This window comes from Symphodus melops, assembly GCF_947650265.1.
Source record: "Symphodus melops genome assembly, chromosome: 1".
Lineage (NCBI taxonomy): Eukaryota > Metazoa > Chordata > Actinopteri > Labriformes > Labridae > Symphodus > Symphodus melops.
This window is the reverse complement of record NC_136691.1, coordinates 32242257-32256758: the sequence shown is the minus strand read 5'-3', so window position 1 is coordinate 32256758 and position 14502 is coordinate 32242257. Positions and strand designations below refer to the sequence as shown.

Below are 14502 nucleotides of genomic sequence, written 5' to 3'. Positions count from 1 at the left end.
TTCCTGCTGTGTTCTCACATCAGATCAGCCTGACTTCACACAGACCATGTACTGGTGGGGTGGCAGGAATAGCAGAGTGAAAAACTAACAGTGAATAAAGTGTTATCATTGTAAATGTGCGCTGATTGGTCCCTGACCCTTTTCTTTCGCATTTCTGACTCTTTCTTATTGGTCCTGACTCTTAAGGAAAGGGTTCAAGTCCATGAACTACTTTACTTGTAAGAATGGTTGTTCCTTACCCTTTTGACAATTTGAGTCTCTGACTATTTCTAGTCTCGGTAAGTATCAGTTTTTGTGCCTGTAAAGGACTTTGGTCAGCTGAAGCTGTTGTAAATGTGCTATATAAACTTGATTTGACTTGACTCAGTGTTTGCTTGGATGATCCGTCTGCCCTGTTTTTGGTTGAAAGGCTGAATCACCCTGATTCAAAGTTACACAACTGATGATGTGTCCCTGGATTTACATCTTTCCCACATCTGAGATACAACTCTCACACCACTCCCAACATCAAGTGTGTATACCACCCACAATGGACAGTTTTCCATCGTGTCCCATGTTTCTGCAGGTTTTGAACAGCAAGCCTGTGTGAAGGTAAACTACCCTTGGTGCTCTTCTTTGCTATGTTAAATTAGTACTTTTTTTTCAATTTATTCTGACTTAAGTTGTGTCAAAAATGAATTTCAAGAACAGTTTAGCAAGAGCTCTCTTATTGCAACCAAATGTATTATTATTGTTCCTCATTCTAATATCTTTCTCCCAGATACAGGGGCCTGTCACTGCTACATTTGTTTTGTTTTTTAGTGTGTCCCATGCAACTGTTAAAGGTGGATTTTCATGTTGAATTATTTGTAATTTGCGTTTGTAAAAATGTTTTACAGATCCCCATTGATGAAGAAAAATCGTATGCCTGTGTACTAACAAGATAAAGAACTATAAAAGATGTATTTTATTTTTCATAATTTTTTTTAGTGCTTTGGCGCCTTGGTAGAGACGAGACGATGGACAGAGTCTGAAAACGGGAGGAGAGAGAGTAGGAAAAGAAACAGCAGAAAGAAGCCACTGGTCAGTCTTGAACCTGGGTGACTTGCTTCAAGGACTACACAGCCTCTGAACAACCACTCGTGCCAATACTGGAAAAGATATTTTCTATGCCTTTGTCTCTTAAGAACAAGAGCAGAATCCTGTTATTACGAGACAATAGTCCAGCATGAATACACCTTGAGTACACATTGACACAGAGTAAGAAGTAAGAGTCCTAAAGGGAGACCAGGACCCCCTAAAGTCAGACACACTTAAATCTGCTTTCAACAACTTTTAAATGTATGTTGAAACTCTTTTTATGTGCAAACAGTACAAACATGTTTTATATATTCAAGATGTAAACAAAGATAACTAGACTTCCTACACACTATACTGCCCAATGCCTATGGACCAATTAGATTCTGTCCGGTCAGTGTGTAAAGACCAGGTGGCAGCTTTAAACGGTGGTTAAGTTTAATGCATCAACCTTTAATGGGTTTTACTGCAGTGACAAAGCAGTTAAGCTGAGTTTTTCAGAACGTCAAACACGGACAGATATTCCTAAAAACATCAAGATAATTTCAGGAGGAATACTCCGGATATTCTCTCGACCTGGCTGTTCACATATGCTGCTAAAACGCCATACAATACTATAATGATGCCTTTTTTTCAATTCTATGTGTAATTCAACAGAATCACAGTAACAACAAAAGAGCGGTGAACAACATACTGGAAAACAGAAAACAAAATGTAGAGAACATCATATGATTGCATGAGTACACTCTATGCACCGTGCAGCAGTCACAGTATATAAACTGTCTCTCCTCCTATTAGCTCAAGGGAAATTCTCCATGTGGCTGTTTGCGTTCACACATACAGCTCCTCTTGGAAATATCAGGAGTTTTCTGCAAGTGTGAGAAGCGTATAAGGCTGCTTGAGTATTCTTTTGGTCACTAAGCTAGCAGTCAAAGGTGAGCGTTAGAGCATGGATTAAACGTTCAATGGAAAGCTTTTCTTCCAGCTCCGCTCCGTCTTGAATACAACAGTTTACCAGTTTTACATTTTACCCTAAATTGTGACTGAAGCCAAATTATGAAAAGATAAAAATTGGTGTGTTCGATTACCATTACATTGTGTTGTTAAATATGAGTCTTTCACAGCTGCCAACACCACACCTATTGTCTAACCCACTGGAAAAGTGGTCGCAAATCTGTGTCTGAAAAACATGGATGTCACAATACAGCATAATGTGCTTTTAAAACATGTTTGAGTTGTTCTGAGGTCCAAACTGCCCAATTTTACAAGGCAAAAAATGGCTGAAAATTTCAGAAATTTCTCACACAGAAAAATTATTTTATTTTTTTTATTATTCAAAGAGATACAAAATTAATCCACCATGAGAATAACAGCAAAGCAACAGTGGAGAGGAAAACATTGACAACAAAATACACCTACATCACCAATACACCATCAAATAATAAAACTTCATGCTGTCTTGTCTTTCCTGATGAGAGACAGATACAGAAAACAGACTGAACCACGCATGGTTGCATGCTGTGTTGCAGTTTGGAGAATGAGGCCTCTGTTAACTGTTTCTGAGTCACATTGAGCAAAGAAAACCTTAATCAGGATTTTAACAGACACATAAACACTTGTTCCCTTCACAAACCTTTCGGGAGCCGTTGTTCACTGCCTCGCTCTATTCAGTGCAAACATTGAAAAGTAAACGCGTTGGTTTTCACACCATCGCTAAGTTTCACTGTGACTGAAGGAGAAAGCTGTTCTGCATTGAGATGAATAGGTGACAGGAGAGTAAGGCACGAGGGAGAGCGATGTTGAGAAGTCTCAGTCTGCAGAACCTTTTGTTCCTGTGGGCTCTCGTCCAGCTCTTCACACTCAGAGTGGATGGCGAGGTAGAATACTAATGGTCGGCTTTGTCTCAATCCGTCTTGTTCTGGATCACTAGATGCTGGGCATTTGGGGTGTGAAAGCTTCCCTTCTGCAGTCCAACTCCTAAGTACATCAGTCTCTCTGTGGGAGTCTGGCTAGACAGGTGTGTGTAAAGCCACAGTAGACAAGATGTTCTCTTTAACAGACTATTAGGGTTGTGATGACGCTTTTCTCTCGAGTTAATTCAGAGTTCTTAAAGGAATATTGTGGAAGAAGACGTAGATGGATTAAGTTCTTTTGATGAGTAAATCAAAGAAAAACAACAGTGAAATTTAAAAAAATAACATTAATATATCCAACAGACTGTACTATGAATGACTCTTCAATGTTCTGACTCAGTTCTGCATCAAGTCAGTAAAAAGATGAAGCATTGGACTTGAAAAAGTCAAGTCATTAAGTAGTGATTTTCAAGTTTAATGACCAAGACAATGCCTCATTTGTCATTCATCAGCGTTTCCTTTATTCATCGGTTTATATTTCTTCTAAACGTACAGAGAAATTAAAAAAAACCTCTTTCATATAAATGGCTATTGTGTTTCTCCATTGGATGGCCACTCCTTCCAGTATACTGTTCTCCTTCTCATGATAAATTAGTACTGTACCAGATTTAAGAGCATCATTATTTGAATTCAGATATTTTAAAAGTTTTATTCTTATCTCCCCCCATGGACTCCACCTCCAGCCAGAGCAAAACTTTTGTGCATGTCCACCATTTTTATTCTGGCTAGTAAAGGAGTGAAATACTGGGAAAACTCAGGGGGGGTCTTGTTGCATTTAAAGAGACACACACACCAAAACGGAGTGTTCTGTGAGAGCTGGTTTCTCCAGGATCACAAACCTCCTCTGGTGCTTGTTTCATGTTATATTTGGACCAAAGCACAGCACAGATGTTTCATTTGGAGCACATGGGGCTGTTTAAAAAGGAGACATTTGGTGTAACATGTCCTGTTTAAATTATTTCCCACCTTTTGGAATCAAATCATAATGTGATAGTATGGGGTTTCTATGCTCTGTTCTGGAAATGTTGTAGTCTGAGCTGTATTAAACCTTTTACCTTTCTGCAGCATTTTAGTGATGATTTAAAATAGCTTAACACCAACAGCTGACTTCACAGTAATTACTAAGAAATGTGCATCCATTCGTAGAGACACATCTTCTGTGATTATTATCTGAGTAAACATATTGATTAGTGTTTATGACAAGTGGTATTTAGTGTCCTCTGTGCAGCATGATGTTCACTGTATACAATATGCCACCATTTAGAGTATAATAGAATGGACCATACAACAGGATATGCGTCAAGATGTGGCTACCTGTGAAGGACAAGTCACTGCAGTATAAGGGAACCTATAGTAATCAAGATACTATCAAAAAATTATTCAATTTTACAATTAATTTAGTAGACGCTTAAAGTACATCGAAGAGTCAGTAAAACACAAGCAAGTATCTAGAAAGGAGGAAGTGCAAATAAATAACTAAGTGCAATCAGACACACAGGTGCTGACATTGGGATATGTTCAACAACTTATCATCCATCAACCATCCTCGATATCGTCGCCATCAATATTGTTAGGTGTGCAGTTATTAAAAAGCTTTGTCTTTAGCTTGTTTTTGCTAAATTAACTGAGGTAAACTAATAGCTTTAATTACAAAAATAAAATTCCATTTCAAATCTTCTCAGTCTGTTCTGCTGTTTGCAACTTGATTCTTTTGCTCAAGACTTCCGGATCCAGGGACATCTGTGATCGATACATCTATTAAGTTAATGTGTAAAAGGACTTGTTTTCGGAAATAATTTGGTGGGTGTAATGTGAATTGTGTTGATTTCAGAGGTTAGACGAAAGCTTTTCAAGCATGTCTACCAAATAAAAGTGCTCCAACAAGACAAACTCTACAATTAACTCTACTTTGATTTTACGACTAGCACTAATGTTTAATTGACTATGAAGGGTTGCAATAAAACCAATCTTTCAATTAACTTTAGAGTACTACACTAGTCAGTATGGTAAAAAAAAAAAAAGTCTGCTGCTTTGCTTGTCTTGATTTACTCTCTGTGCCAAATGCTTGACACCGCTTGCGCAAGTAGGGTTCTTTTAAAAAATGGCTACATTTGCATGACAAAGGCAGATGGCTTCAGGGTACTAAGGCGGGAGGGGTGGGGGATCTGAAGGAAGGCAGGAGACAGACGGGCACTCTTGGACGGACACACTGGGGATTACTGACTCTGAGGAGACCAGAAACTCTGCTGGATATGCTGCACTTCGAAGCCAAGGTACTCGGTGAGGAGTCTGGACCAGATTTGGATTTGATCATACCACACATGGAGTTTGATGCCAGATTACTCAAAGGAACCTTTTTCTGCTTTGGAGGAAGATGTGGATTCTACAATTGAGGATGCAACAATGATTGAAGACATGCTTTCCATAACAAATGGAAACTACCTGTTAAAAAAAGACACGCAAATACGTTCCGACTGCCTTGCTATGCAGTAGTCAAGGCTACATCTGACATATATTTGAGTAAATATCAATAACTGTTGGCTTCATTTTGTTCACCGACTGAGAGCTGGACCTTTTGTACCCTGAAGTACGTTTTGATCCAGCAGGAGTATTATTTTCTGGTGATACTTGGTGGATTTATGTCTGTTTGAGACAACACTGGCTCAGAGATGATTGGAGGCCTGCATACTGGACTCATACTCTTCGCTTTTTTGGTAACAACAATCTGAATTTTTACTCAACTACAGAACAAGAGCAGTGCAAACACTTCCATGCCTTGTTTTTACCTCATGTTACTGATGTATTTTTATGTTTCTAAGTACATGGACTTTGGTTACCTCCTGTAATTCCTGGACTTTTAAATAATTACCAGTAGATTTCAGGAGACATTCAACTCCAGTGTGTGCATGCTACTCATGTTAAATGCAAAGCACAGCTCTGCAGGGACTGATGGAATAATTTAAACTTGACTTGTCTTCCTGCAGGTGGTATGTGAGAGTGAGCCCACACATGCTGGACCGGACAGAATGGAAGACTTGCATGGTGAGACTGTAATTCACTTTTATCGGCTCATCAGTGGCCAGCAGTCTTTTCCTGATATAGGCTACTGACTTCTTAAGTTTTAAACGTAGACATTTTTCTAAAAGTCTTTTTTGATACACAATTTATTTATGCTTCTTATTCTGTGCAGGACAACCCAGACTGGTCCATCTGACTTCCCACTGGGCATTTCAGCTTGTTAATGACTCGCTGGCCTTCTCTAGGGCTGACAGCTTCTGCAGAGGTCAGTTCAGCTTCCTTGCCGACCTTGACCAATCAGATGAGCGGGAAGGAGTAATGGAGCTGCTTCGGCAGACAGGACTTCGCACACCGATCTGGGTTCAAAATCCCAGCAAAGCGACCCATAAGCCTGTGGCCCTGTCAAAGCAATGTGGGTAAAATTCTTCCAGCTGAAAAGAGAGTAAATACATATCTATGTCTTTGCTGAATTGTTTCTTCTGCTCTTGTGTAGATTCCACATTTTCAGCTCTCAGCTTCCCAAAGGAATCCCGTGAGGGGTTCGTTCGTGTCAACATGTCTTTTCCAGCCCTGTCTTCAGTTAGTGTGTGTGTTCGTGTTCAGTGGAACTCTGAGTGGAATGAGGTGTCCACCATCTTTTCCTACGCTGCACCTGTCTTTACCAACGAATTCCAGCTAAGAGGCCAAGTGGACATGCAGGGACGCATCCTCCTGGCACTGATTATCCATGGGAAGCACCTGCCTTATAAGGCATCTTTTCCAAATGATGGAGCTTGGCATCATATCTGTGTCATGTGGCAGCGTAACAGTGGCCACTGGGCTATTTATGTGGATGGAGATAAAAGAGACTTTGGCTCAGACACGGACACTTCCAGGGATATTTACGGAGATGGGATACTCATTTTGGGTCAAGACCAAGACTCATTCGGTGGGAATTTCACAGAGCCCTTTTTTGGAAATATCACTGACTTAAATGTTTGGAATATGACTCTGGAAACAAGGCATGTCCTTGCCCTCAACGCATGTTCATCCATTGCCCAGGAAGTGGTCTTTAGATGGAACCCTGACCACCTCATCAAACACCCAGTGGTCAAAGAGGAGCAGGTCCTTCTGTTTTGCCGAGGTAAGATCACACGTGTTAAATCTGAGGTCAGGTTCTCATTCAGAATCGGTCCTCCTAAAGTTTTGTTATTGTCTTTGGACCAAATACAACTCTGGTGTTTTCTTGATTCAGATAGAGTGAGACAAGCCCTGCTGCTCACAGTCTTTTCCCATTATGACTGCATCCGCAAGTTAGTTCTATGACACATCAAATAATCATTAAGTCAAAAAAAATACTGTATTTTTGGAAAATGTCCCATTGCCCCAGATGACATCTTCAAATTACTTCTTGTGACACAATGATTCTTAAATTATCATAATTAGTGACAAAGAAAATCTGCAAATTATAGAAAGGCTTCAGCAAAGTTTTGACCACTTGTGACATGCAAGAGCCACAGATACATAAATAAAACCAAAACCAAAATAAATTACATTTTCTACAAACTACACCTCTACTTTCAACTTAATCTTTGGCCATTAAATCTAATTATTCCTATAAAATATGTGCGTGAGAAAGCTTATATGTTTCTATCAATAATCAATTTAGTGAGAGTCATTAGCGTGTAGCTAAATCTGTAGTATCTATTCTCCTTTTTTATGATTTAAATTAGATAACATTGAACCTTTAGCTTTAAGAAATTATCAAATAAGCTTATATAATTATTAAACAGTTACATGAGCCTCTTTGAGATTTTATAATAAATCACTGTGATCAGTTTATTAGACCAGAGAAGATATTTATATTAGTCGCTGTGAGTTAAGTTCTCAGTACGTTGAAGCTTCAAACAGAATCTTTTTGGTTTGAGGTTTCGTTTCTCTCCTGTGTCGCTTGTGTTAAATTGCTTCTGCTGAAAACACCTGATTTACTGACACAATGTTTTAACACAGCATAACTGGGTACTTCTATTGTGAAACACTCTTAGTGAATCAAATGTATCCTGAAAACACATTGCCTTATACTCAGTTAGCCAGTGACACCCTCTCTGGCCAGAAGGGGCGGAGCCCTGTGGTCAGTGAGGTTAGTCAGTAGGTTAGTCTGACTCTAAAGTCAGAGTGGAACACACAGCAGGCCTGCATTCAATTTACGTACTTAACCTTCACGACACACCCGCTTATGTAACTTTTATCCATCTGCCACCATGGCTGCTAGGTTGAGAAATTTCACCCAGCTCTGGTTGTGTTTTGGATTGTAGCTAACTTAAAGCTAACTATAACCTGCTGCCAACAGTGTGTAGCGTTAATTACGTTTACATCTCAGGCGTTGTGATAATGCTTCTGTTGCATGTAATGACCGTTTCTGGATGTCAGAGGGCGATATTCAAAATCTCAGAGAGAAGGCAAAGAAGGGTCATCATGTTAGGCTTTGACATTTAGTGAGTTTTAACAAAATAAAGCACTGAATTCTGTCTTGTGATTTGGCGCTATTGGTATCGGACATGATGGTACAGACATTCAGTACAGATCTCTAAGCACTGTAGCAACACTTTAATATATCTTGACTATTATTTGAACTCTAGTCTGCTATGAGGAGAAGAGTTATGAAATCAGACTAGATATTTAGTTGGAGGACGTAACCATTAATGGACTCATCGTTGGAATTAAAACTGCTACAAAGGATATGGAGTTCCAGTTTGATATTTCAATTTTAAAGGCTGCTTCAAAGCAATCCTTTGCAGGGTGTTTTATCACATCACATCAGGTCAACTGTAGATACCACAATGAATATACCGTATTTTCCGCCCTATAAGGCGCACCGTATTATAGGGCGCACCTTCAATGAATGACATATTTTAAAACTTTTTCCATATATAAGCATTATAAGGCGCTACAGTAGAGGCTTGGGTATGCATCCATCGGACGGTGCTAGGCTAAAGCTAGCGCTAGCTCATCCTCTTACTTCCTCCACTTCCGCACCATTGATTCGTTAATGTTAAACTCTCTCGCTGCTGCTCTATTCCCGTGTTCTACTGCGTGACTGATCGCCTTGAGTTTAAACTCTGCGTTGTAAGCGTGTCTCTTAATAGGAGCCATTTCAGGGTATTTACACAAACACAAATGGAAATAAAACGCCTTTTTATATATCCCAGCATGCATCGCGCAATACTTCTGCCGCGAGACCTGTTGCGGCTCAATATTGTAGCGATTGTAGAGCCAATCGTGGGGTGTTGATGCCGCAAAGCATTATGGGTGTTTAGGACTTTGGTGTAAACCATGAGTGTTTTGGGTATTGCTGTTCATGACTTTCTGCTGTTGGCAGTTAAAGTATTATCGTATTAAATTCTATCTAAATAAGTGCCCCTGCTAGCGGAAGTGTGTGTGTTGACTGAGACTTGAAGCTTACCTTTGAGTCACTCTTCCACGCAGCTCGCCACAGTAATAATCCATATATAAGGCTCACCGGATTATAAAATGCACTGCCATCTTTTGAAAAAATTTAAGGTTTTTAGGTGCGCCTTATTAGGGCGGAAAATACGGTAATTGCATTTTTTCTTGCAGCAACTGAGATTCAGATCTGAATTACAGACAATCTGACAATCGTTAAATTGTCTGTTTTGGATTGGCTTACACCGTTGTCCTTCCAGATGACATTGCATTGCATTTAAAGCTGAGCCAAGTTTAGCTTTTTTTCTCAGTCTGTGCTGCTCTTTCTTTCTTGAACTTTGAATTGGAACCCTGACTGTGTCTCTTAAGTGACACAGTCGGGGTTCGCTTTCAAAGACTCAGAGCTCGCCTTTTTTTCTCCTATAGGCTAATGTTATTCTAAACATAGCATGATTAGGAAAGGGGGTAAATGTTCAGCCTTCTGATGCCAAAGCCAAAAAAAGGAAAAAGCCTGCTAACGAGTGTATTATTTAATGAAAGGGATTATGGTAATTGTGATTGAAGTACGAATTATGCTAAAAGACTGAATGCATTTAGTGACGTCTGAGAAAGTAACCCTGCTCATGTCTCTTAACGGACACCCAGCTCATTCACTGTTTGTAATTATCCCTACAGAAAGTTATGCACTGCAATTTCTTATAAAGTTGATATCAGCCTGGTCATATTTGGAAATGAGAGTGAGGTGGCAAAGTAGAGCGGTCGGCGTAGTTTTGGGGCTGTGGTCAAATGCTGAAGTTACTTTGAACTAGGAGAGCAGGGGTGAAACAAATCAAACATGTACCCACTGCATGATGTGTGAATACTAAATCAAGTAGTATTAACTAAAGATACATTTTATTTAAAAAGGAAGAGAACAGACCTTACTAAAGACACCAAAGATTACCATTCAAAGACACTGAACAGACCTGTGTCAGTAAAAGACGGGCTGGAGACAAGCATCGGTTTGGGCGGCACTTGGGCACTTGGACATTTCAGGATTGCACACAAAAAGGAACAGCGTGATATTTCCTAAGATTTGCTTGAATAAACAACATGTGTACACACTCTCCAGCTGCAAACCATAGAGTAGGAGTTGTGAAATCACTGCTTGTTTTTATTTTCCACCTTGTTACGACCAACCTGGCTGAAACCAGCCATAGTTCTTCTTCCTCACTCCCAATGAATAACATCAATCAAAATCATTGAAAGTCCACATCAATCTTTTTATCTACAATAATCATAAAATGAATTGAACTTCAGGGAGTATTATAGTATTATAGGCAGCATTATAAACAGAACACTGAACTACCTTACCTCAAATAAATGAAGTGAAAGATAACCCTGGCAACTTGCTCAACTCCCTAACAGGAAAAAAACAGGAGAAAAGATGAATCACAGGACAAAGGCTCTCCCCACGACCGACTAAAGACTGAACAACAGTATCTTAACACACAGTTGGAAAAAAAGGAGGGCAGCGTTCAGCTTCCACAGCTCACATACGCGGCACCGGCCTCGACCACTCACTGACTGTCGCCAACTGTCAACGTTTCCCCAGTAATCAGGCAGCACCTGAAGTGCAGCAAAGAGACAGACTAATAAACTGATGAGTCATTTAAGATCCCAGACTTTACTCATATTGATTTATACATCGATCTTGGTAATTCAATTTAGTCACAAAACTTTCCATAAGGGCAAGCTTTTAATTAAAGTGTTGGTGGTGTCTTACTACATCACAAAGTGGTCGCTCAAAAACATGATCTTTAACTTAATTCTCGTATCCTTGTGTTTGTCAGAGTTAACTTGTGGTTGCTCGAAGGTGTCTGCGTTTTAGTTTTTTTCCGTGATTCAGAAATGAAACCTTTGAATTTAGATTGCGTTGGGGTGAACTCAATCAGTTTGAGACACCTGTAAAAAATGAGGATGACTGAGGGGTCAGAATGAAAGGGAGTGAGACAGGAAAGGAGGGAGGGCTGGGTGGGTGGAGGGGATTCCCACAGTTCCAGCAGTGCGGGGGCAGCTTTGGGAACAACAGAGCTCCATGCAGAGAACAGTAACTCCCCCACTGTCTCACTTTTCTTCTTCAAGATCTCAGCAGTCCGAGCTGTAACAACAGCTCAAGCTTTATGAAATTCTCTCTTTCAACACACGTTTCATAAATGTACTGCCTCTTTTTTTTCCCTTAGCTCTGTTGTTCATTTGCATTAATTTGTATGTGTTTCCATCTGTTGCTCACTTTTTCACATAAGGCTGATCTTTTGTGTTTCACTGTGTCTCAATGTGGGATCATATGAACGTGTTAGCAGCAGTCCTCCAGCAGATGGAGCTGCAGGGCTGCAGGACGCTGCAGGGTTGGCAGGATCAACGTCCTCTGCTGGACTTGACAGACTGCTCTGATCCACTGCCGTTCATCTGCAGGAGCAGCAGAGGTGAGTCTCTTACTCTTAATGGATTCACATATAGACAAGTGATGGCAAACGGGCAATGATGATGAGCTCTTCCAGCAGCAGAGCATCAAATGTCATTTCATCCTCCACCTTGTTTTTGGCACAGAGCGCTACCTGAAGATGAAGCAGATGAGTGATGCTCAGAGCTTGCAGCCGTCTGCCTTCATGAACCATCTGATGAAGCTTTCCAACAAAACACAGGTAGACAAACCTGACATCTTTATTGAGCTGACATTTTCCAACCTGAAACTTACCATCATCCAAAACCTTTTCACTGAATACTTTCTTCTTGGCCTGTAAAGTATGTCTAACACAAGGGACCGACTGATATGGGATTTTCGGGCTGCTACAGATATCGAAGTTGGGGAGAGAATAAAATCTGATAGATATAGATATACACATTTATTGTGTTAATCCCTTAAATGTAGTTATGGAACACTGATGAAAAAGATATACAGTATAATAAGTCAAGATGGTCACACAACTGGAAGGTAACGGTACATGTTCATGCACCACCGCTGGACACTCTGGAGAGTGATAACGCGTGTTGTAATCCATATAGCGCCCTCTACTGGTGGCAGCCAGAGAGAGAACTGCTACTGTAATACAATGATTCTCAAAAGAAGTGCTATTTGACTGGTGAATTAATCTCGTGATATCGGCACGTCTTCAATAAAATGACTCGATACCAATATTCACTTGATATGCTAGAACCAGCCATTATTATCAGCTGATCTATTAATGCAGTGTGAAACCACTGAAGGGAAAAAGTTGGCGGCAGCACGTTATGAACGAAATTGTTGAAACAGTAAAAAATAAATGACGATTGCAAAAATAAAATATGTATGAATGAAAAACTAAAACAACAACATCCGTCCATCCATTATTTGTACCAGTTTTCCTATTTGGGTCTGGTGGGTGGATGGGGGGAGGGGGGTGGAGCTGATTCTAGAGGTCATTAGGTGAGAGGCGGGGAACACCCTGGACTGCTCACCAGTCAATCACAAGGCTGACATACAGAGACGTAAGGTATCATCTTTTAAAAAGACATCACAATCAGGTTTTGGACATTTCCAGTAAGGTTTATTCTCATTAAGAATTGTTGGCGAATGACTTTGTTGCAGGATACCACACTTTCCCCCTTCTTCCTGCTGATGCTTCACATCGTATTAGCAGTAGCCTCTTGTGTTTTAAGGGCAGTAAATGTAGTTCTGGGTAGTTTTGGGACCTGCATCCTTACTCTCAGCAGACATTTAGCTGTGTGCTAGTCAACAAAAGTAACACAAAGTTCAGCAAATACAGTAAGTTATCCTATAAACTGATCTATAATGGTCACGAAGAGACGGAGCACAGCTATTGGTTGGGGCTTCATCACTTAAGCCGTCATAGTGATCGTAGTGTCAGGAACAGAAACAAAGGGAGTTTTGTTCCATGTTGAACCTGATGTCTCTGTCCTGGCTCGCAGGCCGTGCTGGGGCAGCAGCCATCAGAGCTGAGCAGCCTGGCTCAGGCATCTGCCCTGCTGGACGTGTCTGTCCAGGCTCTGGAGGACACCCAGGAAGAACTGCAGCCAACAGACATGGTGGCCCTCATCCAGCTGCTGTCTCTGGCTGCTGACGTCCCAACTCTGCCGCTCGCTGATGCCACCAACCACAGCCAGGACAGAGTCCAGGAGCTCAGCCAGCACTTCATCAGTGTGGCCGACAGCATCATCAGTGAAGACAACGCCCTCAAGTGGCAGGCCATTAAAGAGGTACTTACACACACACTCCACAGCCCTGACCACAAACCTTTAAAGCAGTGGTGTCCAAACTTTTTTTCTTGTGGGCCAAAATTGTTGCGTTAGAATCGCTCACGGGCCACGGGGTTTTTTTTTGTTTGTTTTTTTTTTTTAAATATTGGAAGGAACTTTTTGTATTTTGACCTCTTCAAAAAATAATGTAAATACACAATAACTAATTGCAGTGAGAAACTGTTGTGTTCTAATTTTTTGGAAAGAATAGTCAGGCTTTTATAGGTCTCCCTCGCTAACTTGAAAAAGAAAAAAAGAATGAAATATGCCATCTGATGAGGCCTGGGGCCAAAATCTTCTGATTCTTCGATTTGAAGTCAAGGGCCACAAAAAATCCACTCAAGGGCCACAAATGGCCCCCGGGCCGCACTTTGGACAAACCTGCTTTAAAGCATGTGTGATGCTTTTATGATACCATATGATACCAAACACTTTATTCTCTTCTTAGGGAAATTTGTCTCGGACTAAAATGGCTGCACGAGAACGAGCAGGCAGATAGGGAGTTGTGATTGGTTCATCAGGTTTTTACCTCGTGCCAGACATTGGTTGAAGTCTTTACAGGCTTACCACAGCTATAGTTGAGAGATTTTTCAGAGCACATGAGTTATTAATGTCCGTCAGGACCTAAAGACAATTTTAACCGAAACCTTAAAAAGTTCATCTGGAGAAAATGGCCAACCCTGTCTTTAAAGGTCCCATATTCAGCTGTTTCTGGTTTTAGGTGCTCTTTGCTCTTTAGTGTGTTTCCAGGTGTCTTGTTCACGTTTAGGCTCATCTATTTTCAAAAATGCAGTTTCTCCTACCTCCTCCTGTTAGC

At 40.6% G+C, this 14502-nt stretch overlaps 1 protein-coding gene across 1 annotated transcript in view; it reads left to right on the top strand.

Annotated features, from left to right (window-relative positions):
- The first annotated feature begins 5176 nt into the window (after nucleotides 1–5176).
- adgrd2 (adhesion G protein-coupled receptor D2) overlaps nucleotides 5177–14502 on the top strand; it is a 48667-nt gene continuing 39341 nt past the window's right edge. The window contains exons 1-7 of the mRNA XM_079363678.1: nucleotides 5177–5683; nucleotides 5954–6011; nucleotides 6160–6399; nucleotides 6481–7110; nucleotides 11753–11875; nucleotides 12000–12094; nucleotides 13359–13646. Of these exons, the coding sequence (XP_079219804.1) occupies nucleotides 5639–5683; nucleotides 5954–6011; nucleotides 6160–6399; nucleotides 6481–7110; nucleotides 11753–11875; nucleotides 12000–12094; nucleotides 13359–13646 (1479 nt within the window). The 5' untranslated portion in view covers nucleotides 5177–5638. The remainder of the gene's footprint in view (nucleotides 5684–5953; nucleotides 6012–6159; nucleotides 6400–6480; nucleotides 7111–11752; nucleotides 11876–11999; nucleotides 12095–13358; nucleotides 13647–14502) is intronic.